This window comes from Notothenia rossii (assembly GCF_949606895.1).
Source record: "Notothenia rossii genome assembly, chromosome: 11".
Classification (NCBI taxonomy): domain Eukaryota; kingdom Metazoa; phylum Chordata; class Actinopteri; order Perciformes; family Nototheniidae; genus Notothenia; species Notothenia rossii.
This window is the reverse complement of record NC_136910.1, coordinates 27316744-27329988: the sequence shown is the minus strand read 5'-3', so window position 1 is coordinate 27329988 and position 13245 is coordinate 27316744. Positions and strand designations below refer to the sequence as shown.

Here is a 13245-nt window from a genome sequence, read left to right as displayed (position 1 = left end):
TGGTTCTTCTTTTTAGCCCCTGTTGTGTTTCCATCGCCCAGAGCCCGACTGGGTACGTCGCTGATTTTCTTAGCAATGCGTGTTTCTGTTTTTTGGCATCATAGCGCCATTATTTAAGTTTCTCTGGTATTAGACTGGTGATGTTAGCATAGCATCCAATGCTCATCTGATTATGATGTTGTTATCATATTGTAGCAAAAGCTGTTTTCTACATGCAAATTTTACCAGCGTATTTTCATTATGATTTTACTTGTGTAGCCAATATACTGATTTCACCCGATAGCTGCTACAATAAAAACAATGCTGGAAAACGTATGAGGCATTGTGCTGGTCTTCAAAATGGGAAATAACAGTGAACGGATGGTCATTCAAAGCAAGATAAAAACAAACAACATCACACTCTGCCTAGTTAGTGTTGCCTCACTGTTGTGATCTCGTTTTAGTGACTTTGCTCAGCGCCCCGGCCCTCGCCTCCGACGTACGTTTGATATACATGGTTCTTGGTTCGACGGGCAGTCGAGTGGGGCCAGAAAATAACCGGTTTCCGGTGCCAAGAGCTGGCCCCGCTGCGCTGGAAACAGGAAGAACCGGTGCTTAATCGGGCACTAGCTCCAAACTGGCCCTGGAACTACTTTGGTAGAGGGGCACAAGTGTCCAGCAGGATTGTAGCCCAACATTTAGATGTGAATTTATTGGGAGAAATGTGTATTTAAAGTATTTTGTCACTTTAACCAATGAGTCATAATAGAGGTTGGGATCGATTGGGAAACGATAGAATGAGCAGTTTACATTGCCCACTTGTGTCTCAATTAGCTGTGTATTACAACCACTCTTTCACCTTCACTGTGGAAACAAACAAGCCAAACTATTTTAACAGCTTCAAGTTGTTTTTGAACTACCGTCATGCCCCAGAGGCGCCTCACAGTTACAAATAGGTCCAACAGAATCTGGTAGAACTGAGACCTGGAAGTAATGCCAGGACTTGAGCTGTACTCTCTGAGAAACACTTCAGTCTGTTACTGTCGATAATAAAAATAGATCTTGTATAGCAGCATTGTGACTTCTGTAGACTTGAAGGAGTGTTCTAATTCATCTCCCAGCGGAGTCAGCAACCTTCCAGTCACCTTAGTGCTGTCACTTTAATGAAGTTCTGAATAAAACCAAGAATTCATTCTCTTTATTTTCATAAATTACACCACTTCCAAGCTCCATGCATCCTCTTTATGTACATGTATAAACATTTATTGCACATGAACAACCGTTCAAACTTAGTCCTGTAGAGAGTATCAGGCTGGCCAGCAGAAAAAGATATCATTGAAAGAAACACAAAACGTGTCTCACTACTTTTTTTAAATAGTTGATTTCCTTACATTGATAGTCATTAGCTTTGCAACAAAATCCAACTGTAATTTAATGCACTGTACATATCACACCCCCCCCCCCACACACACACTCAAATATTTTACGTAGTATGTGGTTTGACATGGCTTATCATTTAACATACAGTACATTCAAATTACACATGTAAGTTTACAATGACATTCTATTCCTGCCCATCAATGCTGCTGCTAATGATGTCTCACCTGGTAATGACATTAAGAAGGATTTACCCAGATGCTGTCCTTTCTAGACCTACACTGTTTTTATTCTGAAGTTGTCAGTATTATTTGCATATTACTATGGTGTCCAGATTGGCCGGTACCATGTATACACTGGCTCACTTTAAAATAGATTTAAAATCTAGTTTTAAATGTTTCATCAAAAAGCATAGTAATGGATATCATGCTGACATCTAATGGAGAGTACCTTAATATTAGGGCTTGGACTAAGAGGATTTGACAACTGAACATGGGTCAGACTTAGTCATGGTCATTATAATAAATGTAAGCTATTGTAGGCCACCTACATTTTGTTGCAATTGTTTAATGCATTAAAGGGGGTATGATGACCATTTGTAATGGAAATAGGTCTACAGCCAGGTTTAGAATAGAAGAGTGTATATATATGGAGATTCAAGGTTGGATGCAAATACTATGAAAGTATGAAGAGGCTTAGAAATCTTGGCAAAGTTGTGGAAAAAAGTGTAGCAATGTTACACAACAAATTAAGAAAAATGATTTTGCTCTCACTCCTCACATTAGAGGTGTAATGAGCCAGAACATAAAGTGCTTTATAAACAGCCACACTTTTCCTGTGGGCTGACTCCAAAAGTTGAGATTGTTTAGTTAACTGCTGTTTCCAAGGTCAACAAGAAACCAGAAATCCAACTTCCGGTTGCATGCTGATGTATATTTACAAAGATGGTGAATGTATGTGGTGTTGAAAGTAAATCCAATGTGTGTTAAATTAACTAAACATAAAAGTGGTGAGATGACATCTGAGTGCATGTTTGTGCTTGGGTAGATCCATCAGTGTTTCTGCAGAAAACTTTTCCAGTAGCAGTTTAGTTTTGACTGTCAACCTTCCGTATCGATTGACTGGTATTGTTCACAGAAGTTTTCACACCTGGTGGATCTGAATACTTAACAGTTGGAAGTTAGAATCCCTAATATTTAAATACTTAAGTGCCATGCTGTTGGTGCTATTAATGCCATGGGTTGTGTTGAACTGTGTTTGCCTTTACCATTCTGCTAGTGAGACATTTTTATGAATGTAGGCGTATAGTCCCAACAGTTATGTATGAGATGTATATTGTTTGTGAGCTGTGGTGATCTCAACAACACATGGGGCCTGGTGGCCCTGCAGCAGCATCCATCCATAATTCAGACAGACGGACAGGAGAGCAACGTAAGGCATCAAGCTGATGTGAAACTGGTTCAACTGGAAGAAATTATGTCCAGAGTAGGCTCAGCGGCATACATCCCTTCACTGTTTCTCTTCTGTTCTCTTCGTACTTTATTGTCTGGTACTCCACAGGAAAACAAGTATCCAAAGTTCAGTCAAATCTTCATGCCCAGCTTAGCTTTCTGTGAAAAACGTCATAGGATAATAGAGGTTAAGTACAATATACCTGTGTATAATTGTATTATAAGCAGTGCAAATCTATGCAAACAAGTAAATAACTTAAAATGGGATCAGTCTTAATTTTGAAGTGATAGCAAATAAACATTCAGCTTAACCATGTTTGCTTTGTGCTTTGGAGATAGAGGCAATCAGTCATGTCTCATGATAGTGACCAGCATTGATCCTTCTCTAAAATGTAGTGTTCAAGACACTCTGCACTCATTTGCTCCCTATTGGTTCATGCAATTGATGAATTTGATCAAAAATGTATATAGTAAATTTAAAAGTACATTATGTGGTATTGCTAATTTCTCCTACTCTGTATATTGTTACTGTTGTTAAGTCTTAAATACATATATTCATAAACACTTTGGGAGTGTTATAAACCATTTATTAATTAAAAGTAGGGTAGGTAAGAATGGAGAAACCAGCTCGAGTGCGCTAGAATTTGAAAATACACAACCGAAAACAATCTGCCCCTTCCTTCAGACTTCCTCACAGAGCCCCTCCTCCAACACACACACAGACGCGCGCATGACTAATGAGGGCACGAGATAAGTTTGTGCACAGATGGAAGGCTGACAGGCAGGTAGGCAATCCAGTTATTTTAGCCGGGCCGGCTCAGATGATTGGTCATGCTTTTTACAGTACCACGGCTTCCACAGATGACATTTTTGTATATATTTATTGTCAAAGCATTTAATATATTCATTGCTAAGAGCATTCCATGGAATATAACAAAAAGTGTTTCTGAAGTGAATTACCTACCCTACCATTAAGTGTTTATATAATGCTGGAGGGCTTAATAATAAAGCTATATTGTTGTCTGTACTTATGAGGCAGTGGAAATATATATATATATTTTCCTTTAGTCGACTCTTAAGTTAAACAGGGTTACACTTGAAGGAGGCTGAGTGGTGAACTTACGATGCCAGAGGCCTGTTTGGGTTTGACGCTGTAGGATGCCTTCTCCTTAGCCTGCCGGAAACACTCCTCAGCTGCTTTTAACCTGCACACAATATGAATGCAGTTTTTGAAAGCACAAAGCTTAATTTGCCTAAGATCCATAATATCTTCACATTTTATTTTGGTCTTGAAAGGAATAAAAGAAGAAAAGGGCCATTTTCAAGGCTGCGTGACTGACCGCTCTTTGAGGATGACTTTGTTCTCTTTCTTCCACTGATCCTTGAAGTCAGAGGAGAACTCGTGCCAGACGCAGAACAGGGTGTTGGGGGAGACCTCCTTCTCTCCTGACTTAGCCTTCACTGAGAAGAACACGGTGAGCTCCAGGAACCTGCAGGACACCATCACAATTTACTTTCTAACTTTAACCATTAGTTTCCCTTTTGATGTTAGGAGAATTTACCACATCACTCCAGTTCTCCAAAATCTGCACTGGCTTCCTATTACACAAAGGATACACTTCAAAATATTAATTTCAACATACAAAGCACTTCATGGATTGGGACCAAGATACATGTCAGAGATGCTGCTACGAGCCAAACAGAGCTCTCATATCATCAGGAGGGTTTACTCGTTGTCCCCAGAGTCAGAACTACATTTGCTGACGCAGCTTTTAGCTTTTATGCTTTTATTATTATTATTATTATTTGTATTTTTATTATTTATTTAGCTTTTATTTTTACAAGACTGGAAAAAACTGCCTGAAATGCTGAGGTCCGCCACAACCCTGGTGTCACAGTCTGCTCCATCATTCACCAGTAGTTTTCCATTCACCTGTCTCACCTGTTAACCACACCTACGTTTTTGCTCACTCTCTTTCTCTACGGCACCCATTAGTTTCACTGCCAGTATTTAAACCCTCACCAGACACACACCAGTTGCCAGATCGTACTTGCCTTCATGCTAGCCTTTCACGCGTTTATTACCAGATTGCCTACCCGGTTCCGACCCTGCCTGTCCCTGACCTGCCTGTTCTGCCTGTTCCCTGATCCTGCCTGTCCTTGGACTATCCTGCCTTGCCTGCTGTCTGACCCTCTGACTCACCTTCTGCCTGCTGTCCTCTGGTTCGTTTGCCTGCACATCATCCGGCTGATACCGTTCTGCTGGTATCCCTCTGTTCTGGTATTATTACCAATAAAGTACATTACCAATACTCCTTGGTTTCTCGAGTGCTGCATTTGGGTCCTTCATAAGATTGTGACACCTGGGTTCTTTTAAATCAAGGTTAAAAACCTTTATTTTGTAAAACCTTTATTAGAACATGGAAACCCTTTCTGGACTTCTATGACTCCTTACAAGATCCGCTTGATAAAGAATAAGATTAGACTGGGTACGGTATTACAGCAGTGAGCATTTAATATATATTTCTATATTATTGATTTATTATTATTATTATTTTCCTATTTTTTTTATATTCCCCCCTTTTTTTATACGTATGTTTTTCCCCTTTATGTTTCTCAGCCCCCTTGCAGTCATTACATTAATAAACAATACTGTATTTACTGTTAAAGTACTCCTGTAACTCAATGGGTTAATGGGTGATGGGTGGGTTGGTGGTGCGATTGAAATGGAGATTTTGATTTGTCAGCATGTGTGTGTATATATCTTTACTTGAATTGGAACCAAATCTACATGCTCTGTATCACTTGCTTTTGTAGAAAAACTGAGAAAAGAAATACATATATTTGCAAAAAAAAGAAAATAAATAGAAACCTTTCTTTTGATGCAGCCTATCCTGGGATCCTTTAACCGTGCCTTATCATTGCACTTTTAGCTTCAACCATTAATTTATCGCTTTTATTAATAGTGATTTTTGTTTTTGTTTGTGTGTTTGTTTTTGTTTTAAAAATTATTATGTGAAGCACTTTGAATTGCCTCTGTGTATTAAAATTTGCTATACAAATAAACTAACCTTGAACCTTAATATTTACAAGAAAATAAATAGAAACAGGAAGATTAGCATTTGGAAGCTGTTACATACATGTCAGTCTCACAATACCCAGACATACCCATCAATAATACTATTAACCAGATATTGCTTTGGTGTCATGGAATTACTTAATTATTACCACTTTATTTTCAAATGATTACCCCAATATAAGTTGAGCTGTTAGGAAAAGTGAAACTTGCATTCATAGTAATGAATACAGCTTATTTCCAGGGCAATGCACTCTATAATGTACATTTAGTGTTGTAACTATCTCTCTGGACGTATTAATAATTGTAGCCCACTATCCTTCAAGCAGGTGAAACTGTTGCCTAGTAACAGCAGAAAGCAGAAGCCAAGTCTTGCAGTGAGGATGGCACTGATAAGAAGGCCTCAGAGCCGTGCTGTTAACAGGGCACGATGCTCACTCTTCGGTTAGTTAAACGTGTCTTCTGTGGACAGTTTACATCTAATTCTAGGCCTCTTTTTAAAATGTATTTTTTACATATATTTACAACATCTTTTATAATATTTGCAGCAGATGCCTTGTGCTATGTGTAGAGGCTGTTCTGTAGCAAGAACAAATCATGGCCACCGTCCAACACGTGATCGTACAGCAAGTGCACTGACTGGCATGAGCTACATTGGTAAACTGTAAATACAAACTAAATTCCCAGCCATGTCCTGTTCTAATCAAGCCTTCCCTTTTGGCTTTTGTTTTTAGACATCTGTAATGAATGATCAAGACCTGAGTTATCCTTTCTGCTGCTAAACATAATGAGGATGAAGTGTATTGTTTACAGCTCTCCTCAGTATCACTGGTACAAACAGAGTGCGGAGAACAGTTGAAATAAAACACAGAAGTTAGTTTAGTGTGAAAGGTGCTTTCTTACAGTTTGTGAGTGCTGCTGAGTTGAGCTTCTAGGGTCTCCAGTTCACTCTTAGCTGAGAAAGGAGGGAACGTTCAGGAGTTCAGAACAAAATCAGTTTTTAATAACTTATGGTTTTTGTCTTAATGTTTTATCATACAGAACATTGTTGCTCAATAAAAAAACCTAAATGAAGTTCAATGCAAGCATGTTCAATGTTCCTAAAAATAAACATGTTGTTAGTCACCTTGTGCAAGGAACTCCTCCATCTTGTCTTTAAAAGGCTGCAAGTTGTCCTCGTCTGAAACCTTGCACACCTTCTCCACTTCTGATGTGCACGCTGATTAAAAAATGTAGAACAAATATCACATCAAGTCAAGTTGTGTGTGTGTGTGTGTGTGTGTGTGTGTGTGTGTGTGTGTGTGTGTGTGGCCAAGCATTACTATCCTTGTGGGGACCTCAATCTGTTTACACAGTCACGTGTGGGGACTCGCCTCCCTTATAAGGGAGGTCCCCATGAGGGGAATCATTAATTTTAGGGTGAAGACTTGGTTAGGGTTCTGGGGAACGCGCGGTGCTCCATAGGAGCGCAGCGTGGTGCACGGGCTTTCGGGTAAACCTATTTAAAAACTCCTGTAGGAAAACCAAAAAAAGTTTATAAAAGCCCTGTTTGGTCTGTGTTAATTTTTTTTTAAGAAAATATAATAAAAGGGATAAAAGAGAGCAGCGGCTGAAGCACAGAGCGTATGCGGCAGGGTTAAAACCTGTACTCCTGTACCCCGGTGGGGTGTCCCACAACATCTGGAAAAAGACTTGGTAAGTGGGTTAAAAACATCTGGCTAAAAGTACAGAGGTTGACTTTGTTTAAAATCGGCATGCAGGTAAAATTTGTGTGAACAAATTATAAATACATACATAAAAGTGCTTAATAGAATAAGTGCTTTTAAAAACAAGTACTATTAACAAAAATCACATCAAACTAAATATTAAAATATCTAAAATATCAAACAAATATTTGAAATGGGTTAGGGTAAGGGTTAGGGTTAGGCATGTGTTGGTTATGGTTAAGGTTAAGATAAGTCTCCAGGAAATGCATGTAAGTCAATGTAATGTCCCCTGAAGTGTGTGTGTGTGTGTGTGTGTGTGTGTGTGTGTGTGTGTGTGTGTGTGTGTGTGTGTGTTGTGTTTGTTACATCTCAGGTCCTTCCTGAGTCGAGTCAGGTCTTTCTGAAAGTCTTCAAACTTCATCTGTGAAGACTGGAACAGGTCGTGAGGCTCTGGGAGGGGGTACACACAAGTCTCTCTGCCAGCGTCCTGAGAGGGACAGACAGCAGGTACTAATTATTGTCTGATACTGTTTGAAGTACATATTTCCAAGAGATGTGGAAATGTGGTGTTTGTTGCATACAGAAGGTCAGAAATATGTGAAAATTAGGGACAAAATAGGCAGTGGACAAAGCTAGAAAATAGAAAGTAACAGTATGGCAGGGAGTATAATCGCTAAAAGCTTACCTCATCGAAGTGTCTGAGGAAGTATGCAACAATGTAAGACAGAAGACTTTTCGTACCGTCCTGCAAAGAAAATAAACGAGTGGATCATTAACAGGAGTGGAGACGTCAGGTGACTTTCTGTAGCTCCACAGGTGAGGGAGGTCGGAGGGTTAGTGGTAACTGAAGCACATTTATTTCTATGTGTCAGCCATGTGTCAGCAAAAGAAAGGCTCTTGAGGCCTAGTACCAGGGCCGGTTCTAGACAATTTCCTGCCCTAGGTGAGATTTTAGGCGACATTTTATGTGTAAAGAATAAATGAAAAATCTCTACAAAAGACAAATACACTGCAAAAACAGAAACTTATTGACATAGGTAATAGACGTCAAAATGGCTTCAAATGTAATCAGTATTGTATGAACATGTTTGAATTGGGGGGTGGACGTCACATCCTCTAGGGGGGTCCAGTAAAATGCTTCAATCTGGTGCACTTTGAGCACACAATTACTAGAGACCTGATGTAGGGAGTACAACTCTAAAACGCCCATATGAAAAAGATCGGTCTACATTTTAATAATCAAATAAGTATGTGAACATAACCAATAACCTACCATAGCCAATAACAAATAAATGTAGCTTATTTTATTTTTGTTGTTCATTCAAATCTTATTTTACCTAGTTAACATTTATTTATTTATGCATATTTTTGTATCTCTCCAACTTTAAACAATATTTTTGGTTAAGTATACATTGGAATGATTTCAAACCTGTTTTTATTTATCCTAATAATTATAAAGGAGTGCCTTGGAAATATGTGTTTACATAATTTGTGGTCAAAACGTTTGAGACCCACTGAAATAACTTAGACTAAAATTAACTATCTAAATACTCAGAGAGTCCTTAACCTCACTGAGCCTCTCAGTCTGACAGGAGAGCTCTCTCCTCCACCCTGGTTGTAGAAACATCTACATCTTATATCCGTTAGCGCAGCTAGCACCAGATTCTAATAACAACAGCGCTGGTACCGGTGCACCCTCTCCCTTGCTCGCTCTCTCGCTACCACGCTCGCACTTTGGCTGTGAGCTGCGGGCGCCTGATAAGCCAACATACCCGACTTTCATCACTTACAGCGCCCACCGTACAGGGCAAATTAAACATGTAACCGGGGTGAAGAGGGTGTTACATTTACTTAATTATGAACGTTGTTACATCAAGGCCGAACATTTGGATGAGCGCCAATGGTCAAAAATGTTTTTTCCCTCCCAGAGCTACCAGCGCAGCGCCCCCCAGATCTGGCGCCCTAGGCGACCGCCTGTGTCGCCTATGCCAGTAACACAAATACTACAAATCTACATAACAAACAATCAAAAATGAAAAAGGGTCGCCACTTATTATTATTTTAATAAGTTTTAAACTGCTTTTAATACGTTTTAAACTGCTCATTCTATCGTTTCCCAATCGATCCCAACCTCTATTGGGTACCTCACCTGGCTGGCGCCCCCTAGCAGCGGCGCTCATATTTCAGCAGCGGCGCTGCGCCGCCACTATTTGTATTTAGGGGAAACACTGGGTTCTACTGTTCAGGGTCCTCAGTAAATAATCGGCCCTTTCTTTGTCAACCCTCCATGGGCAAATCTTCCCTTCGCGGGGAGTTTTGCGGCAGAACGGGTCACCAGAGAGTATCACAGCTTCATAGCTGAGGCCCAAAGCTGAGGGCTTGTCCATTAAAAAAATGTTCTGGGGAATGGAAACTCAGCTGTGTGCTAACAAGGTGGAGGGACAGGACGCTGAAACAGGGCTATTCACTCCAGTTTTGCAGCGTCCCACTGTACCACATGTCTATACACTGTACCACTGTATCACATGGACCACTGTCTTGTGGGTGTCCCACACCCACCTCTTTTTATGGGCATGCGAGAGGTAAATCTGTCCTCCCAGGAGGAGATGTGTTTCCTCTCATCAGAGATTCAGGCTCTGGTGCAGAAACAGGCTGTGTCTTTTTGTGCACCCTCAGCACAGAGAAAAGGGTCTTTATTCCATGTACTTCCTGGTTCTCAGGAAGAAAGGGGAATTCAGACCTATTCTAGATCTCCACGCCCTGAATCGCCACATTTCCTGCAGGAAATTTTGCATGTTAACTATGAAACAGTTACAGGGGCTTGTGCAGCCAGGCGATTGGTTCACCAACATCGACCTGAAAGACGTGTACTTTCATGTAGTAATTGCTCCAGAGCACAAAAAGTGTCTGCGTTTTGCCTTCCAGGGGATAGCCTGAGAGTACAACAGGCTGCCGTTCGGCTATTTCCTATCCCCATGCACATTCAGCAAATGTGTGGCCACAGCGCTTCAACCGCTGCGCGCCCACGGCATGAGAGTTTTCTTTTACTAGACGACCTCATAAGCCGCTTTCACACCGCAGGACTTGCCGTACTTTAGTGCCGGCACTAAAGTACCACGGCACTGAATCTGCCAGGGGGCTAGTGCCAATCGCATTCACACCGCAGTACTTTCCCTGAGGCAAGATTACGCTGACATCACTTCGTCTTCTTCTTCTCTGGGTTTATTGGCAGGCCGCAAAACCACTTCACGGCGAGTACAAAAAAAAACGAGAGAAAAAGAACTACACGGGGGAGGGGGTATAAAGCCCACCCGCTGTACATGATATATATATATATATATATATATATATATATATATATATATATATATATATATATATATATATAATAGGTAGGCTCAGCAGACAGACCGTAGTGCAAAGATAAAGTGTCACATGATTATCTACTAAATAGTGAATTCAGCATCAACTTCACCAAGATGAAGTGCATATCTTCCCAAGATACGTGTTACTTTATGTCCCTACTAGAATCCGAGCTCAAATGACACAAACCAACAAAATGTCCAAGCAAAGAATCATGTGCACCATGAGGCTGGGTTATAAGGGTAATTTACAAATAAAATACCCCATCATAACAATGGACTTTATCTTTATGTATTTATTATATATTACCCCCTCAGGCTGATTTTGGAAAAGGACATTAACCGTTGTTTGGTGTTTTTCCCTTATTTATCTAAAACAAATGACATGATAAATTACTTGTGTTTATGTGTGTAAGAGTTGTGTTTCTGCCCCTGCCATTGCTGCACAAGGTTGCAACATTGTAGATAAATTCAACCACCGACACCTGTCTGCTCTCACATTCTTCTATTCTGCAAATTTGGGGTGGGACACAATAAATAAAGCTTCGCCAGTTTGTTTGTTTTATTGCACAGTCAAGACATAACAATAACGGCATCACGCCGCTGAAGTAGCTTTAGCGAACATCGCTCAAAACATTTGGAGTTGGGAATTGCTTTCTGTAGAAGCTGCTGCATACCATCCTTAGAGTAAATTGCCAGAAGCGCCGACACTTCCTCATCATTCCACCGCTCCGGTGTTGTAGTACGTGTGGTCATAACTGCTTTAAAGTACAAAAAAACGACTCGCTCAGGTGTGGATGTGGTTTTGTAGCGAGGAAAACAATGGCTGCCTAACAAAAAAAAATTCAGAGTCTAACGGGGCGTGGTTTGCAATTCGCCCAGCCAATAGAAATAGAATAGAAATTGGCACTCTTTTATCACCAGGTTCGTACCACCTCTCTAGCAGGGACTGAAAATTGCCAAAAGAGTTCCCGGCACTGAGTAGTCCCGGCGGTGTGAACGCGGCATTGGTACTAAAGGAACTAAAGAACCAAGGGAAAGTCCTGCGGTGTGAATGTGGCTATAGTCATGGCTGGGTCCCGGGAACAGGCAATGTTTTGCACAGCACAATTGATCACACACCTAACCAAATTAGGCTTTGCGATCAATTGAAAAAGAGCACTCCAATACCTCACCAACAGGCGTTGTAGTTGGGAGTGGAGCTCGATGCAGGCGCGCTACGCGCCACCCTGTAAGAGAGCAGAACTGCGTCCCTTCTCCGGGCGGTTCACAGGCTGAGACAGGGGACGACAGTGACAGCTTTAACCATCATGCAGACTTTGAGTCTCATGGCGGCTGCTCACATTGTTGTCCCGCTGGGGTTACTGCATATGCGCCGCCTGTAGTGGTGGTTCTCCAGCCTGCGTTTGGATCCCAAGAGGCACAAACGGCGGCTGGTGACCATCCCCCCCCTCAGTGGAGGGCAACCTCCGGTTTTGGGGGTCCCCGGATCACCTCCGGAGGGGGTCTCCACTGGAACGGATGACCTCCTACATCAAAGTGTTCACGGACGCATCCAGAACAGGATGGGGAGGGACCTGCATGAAGAGGTCTATAGGTGGGCGCTGGGCTCTAACAGAGTCTCGACATAGCAACCTCCTAGAGCTACGGGTGGTAGTGTTAGTTCTCCAGCATTTCATGCCCCTAATTCAAGGGAGACATGTAATGGTCAGGAGCAACAACAGCACCACAGTGGTTTATATAAACAGGCAGGGCGGAGTCCGCTCCGCCGCCTTGTTGGCCACAGCGGAGAGGCTGTGGTTATGGGCTTCAGAGGTTGTGTTATCTCTGAGAGCCCTTCATATCCTGGGACTGGAGAACAGGGGGGCCGACCTCATGTCGAGGGGCGGCCCCCTGCCAGGCGAATGGATGCTTCACCCGGAGGTGGTGAAGTCGATCTGGGCCCAGTTTGGGAGAACGGAAGAAGATCTGTTCGCCAGCCGGCGCAACAATCACTGTGCCCTGTGGTTCTCCATGGCCCTGAGCGAGGACCCGCCCTTGGGGGTGGACACGCTTGCACACGAGCCATGGTTTTATCCCTTGGACATGTCTGGCTCTTTCTCCTCGTCTGTGCTTGCTGGAGCAACACAGGATTTGTAGTAGGGGGGGGGGGGGGTTGTGGGTCAGTTGGCATCTGACCCCCTCCCCGGACATGATGCGCCTTTCCCCGGTCCTCTGAGGGTCCCGGGATGGGCGCGCTGGGCCCTTACAGGGCTGGAGGGCTGCTCTCCTCCTGTAGAGGTAGCCCTCCACAC

General features: G+C 42.1%; 1 protein-coding gene across 1 annotated transcript in view; it reads right to left on the bottom strand.

Annotated features, from left to right (window-relative positions):
* Nucleotides 1–1162: 1162 nt before the first annotated feature.
* fmn2b (formin 2b) overlaps nucleotides 1163–13245 on the bottom strand; it is a 40564-nt gene continuing 28481 nt past the window's right edge. The window contains exons 13-19 of the mRNA XM_079657944.1: nucleotides 8275–8334; nucleotides 7956–8076; nucleotides 7010–7102; nucleotides 6787–6838; nucleotides 4148–4297; nucleotides 3931–4012; nucleotides 1163–2966 (exon numbers count right to left, since the gene is read on the bottom strand). Of these exons, the coding sequence (XP_079514070.1) occupies nucleotides 2940–2966; nucleotides 3931–4012; nucleotides 4148–4297; nucleotides 6787–6838; nucleotides 7010–7102; nucleotides 7956–8076; nucleotides 8275–8334 (585 nt within the window). The 3' untranslated portion in view covers nucleotides 1163–2939. The remainder of the gene's footprint in view (nucleotides 2967–3930; nucleotides 4013–4147; nucleotides 4298–6786; nucleotides 6839–7009; nucleotides 7103–7955; nucleotides 8077–8274; nucleotides 8335–13245) is intronic.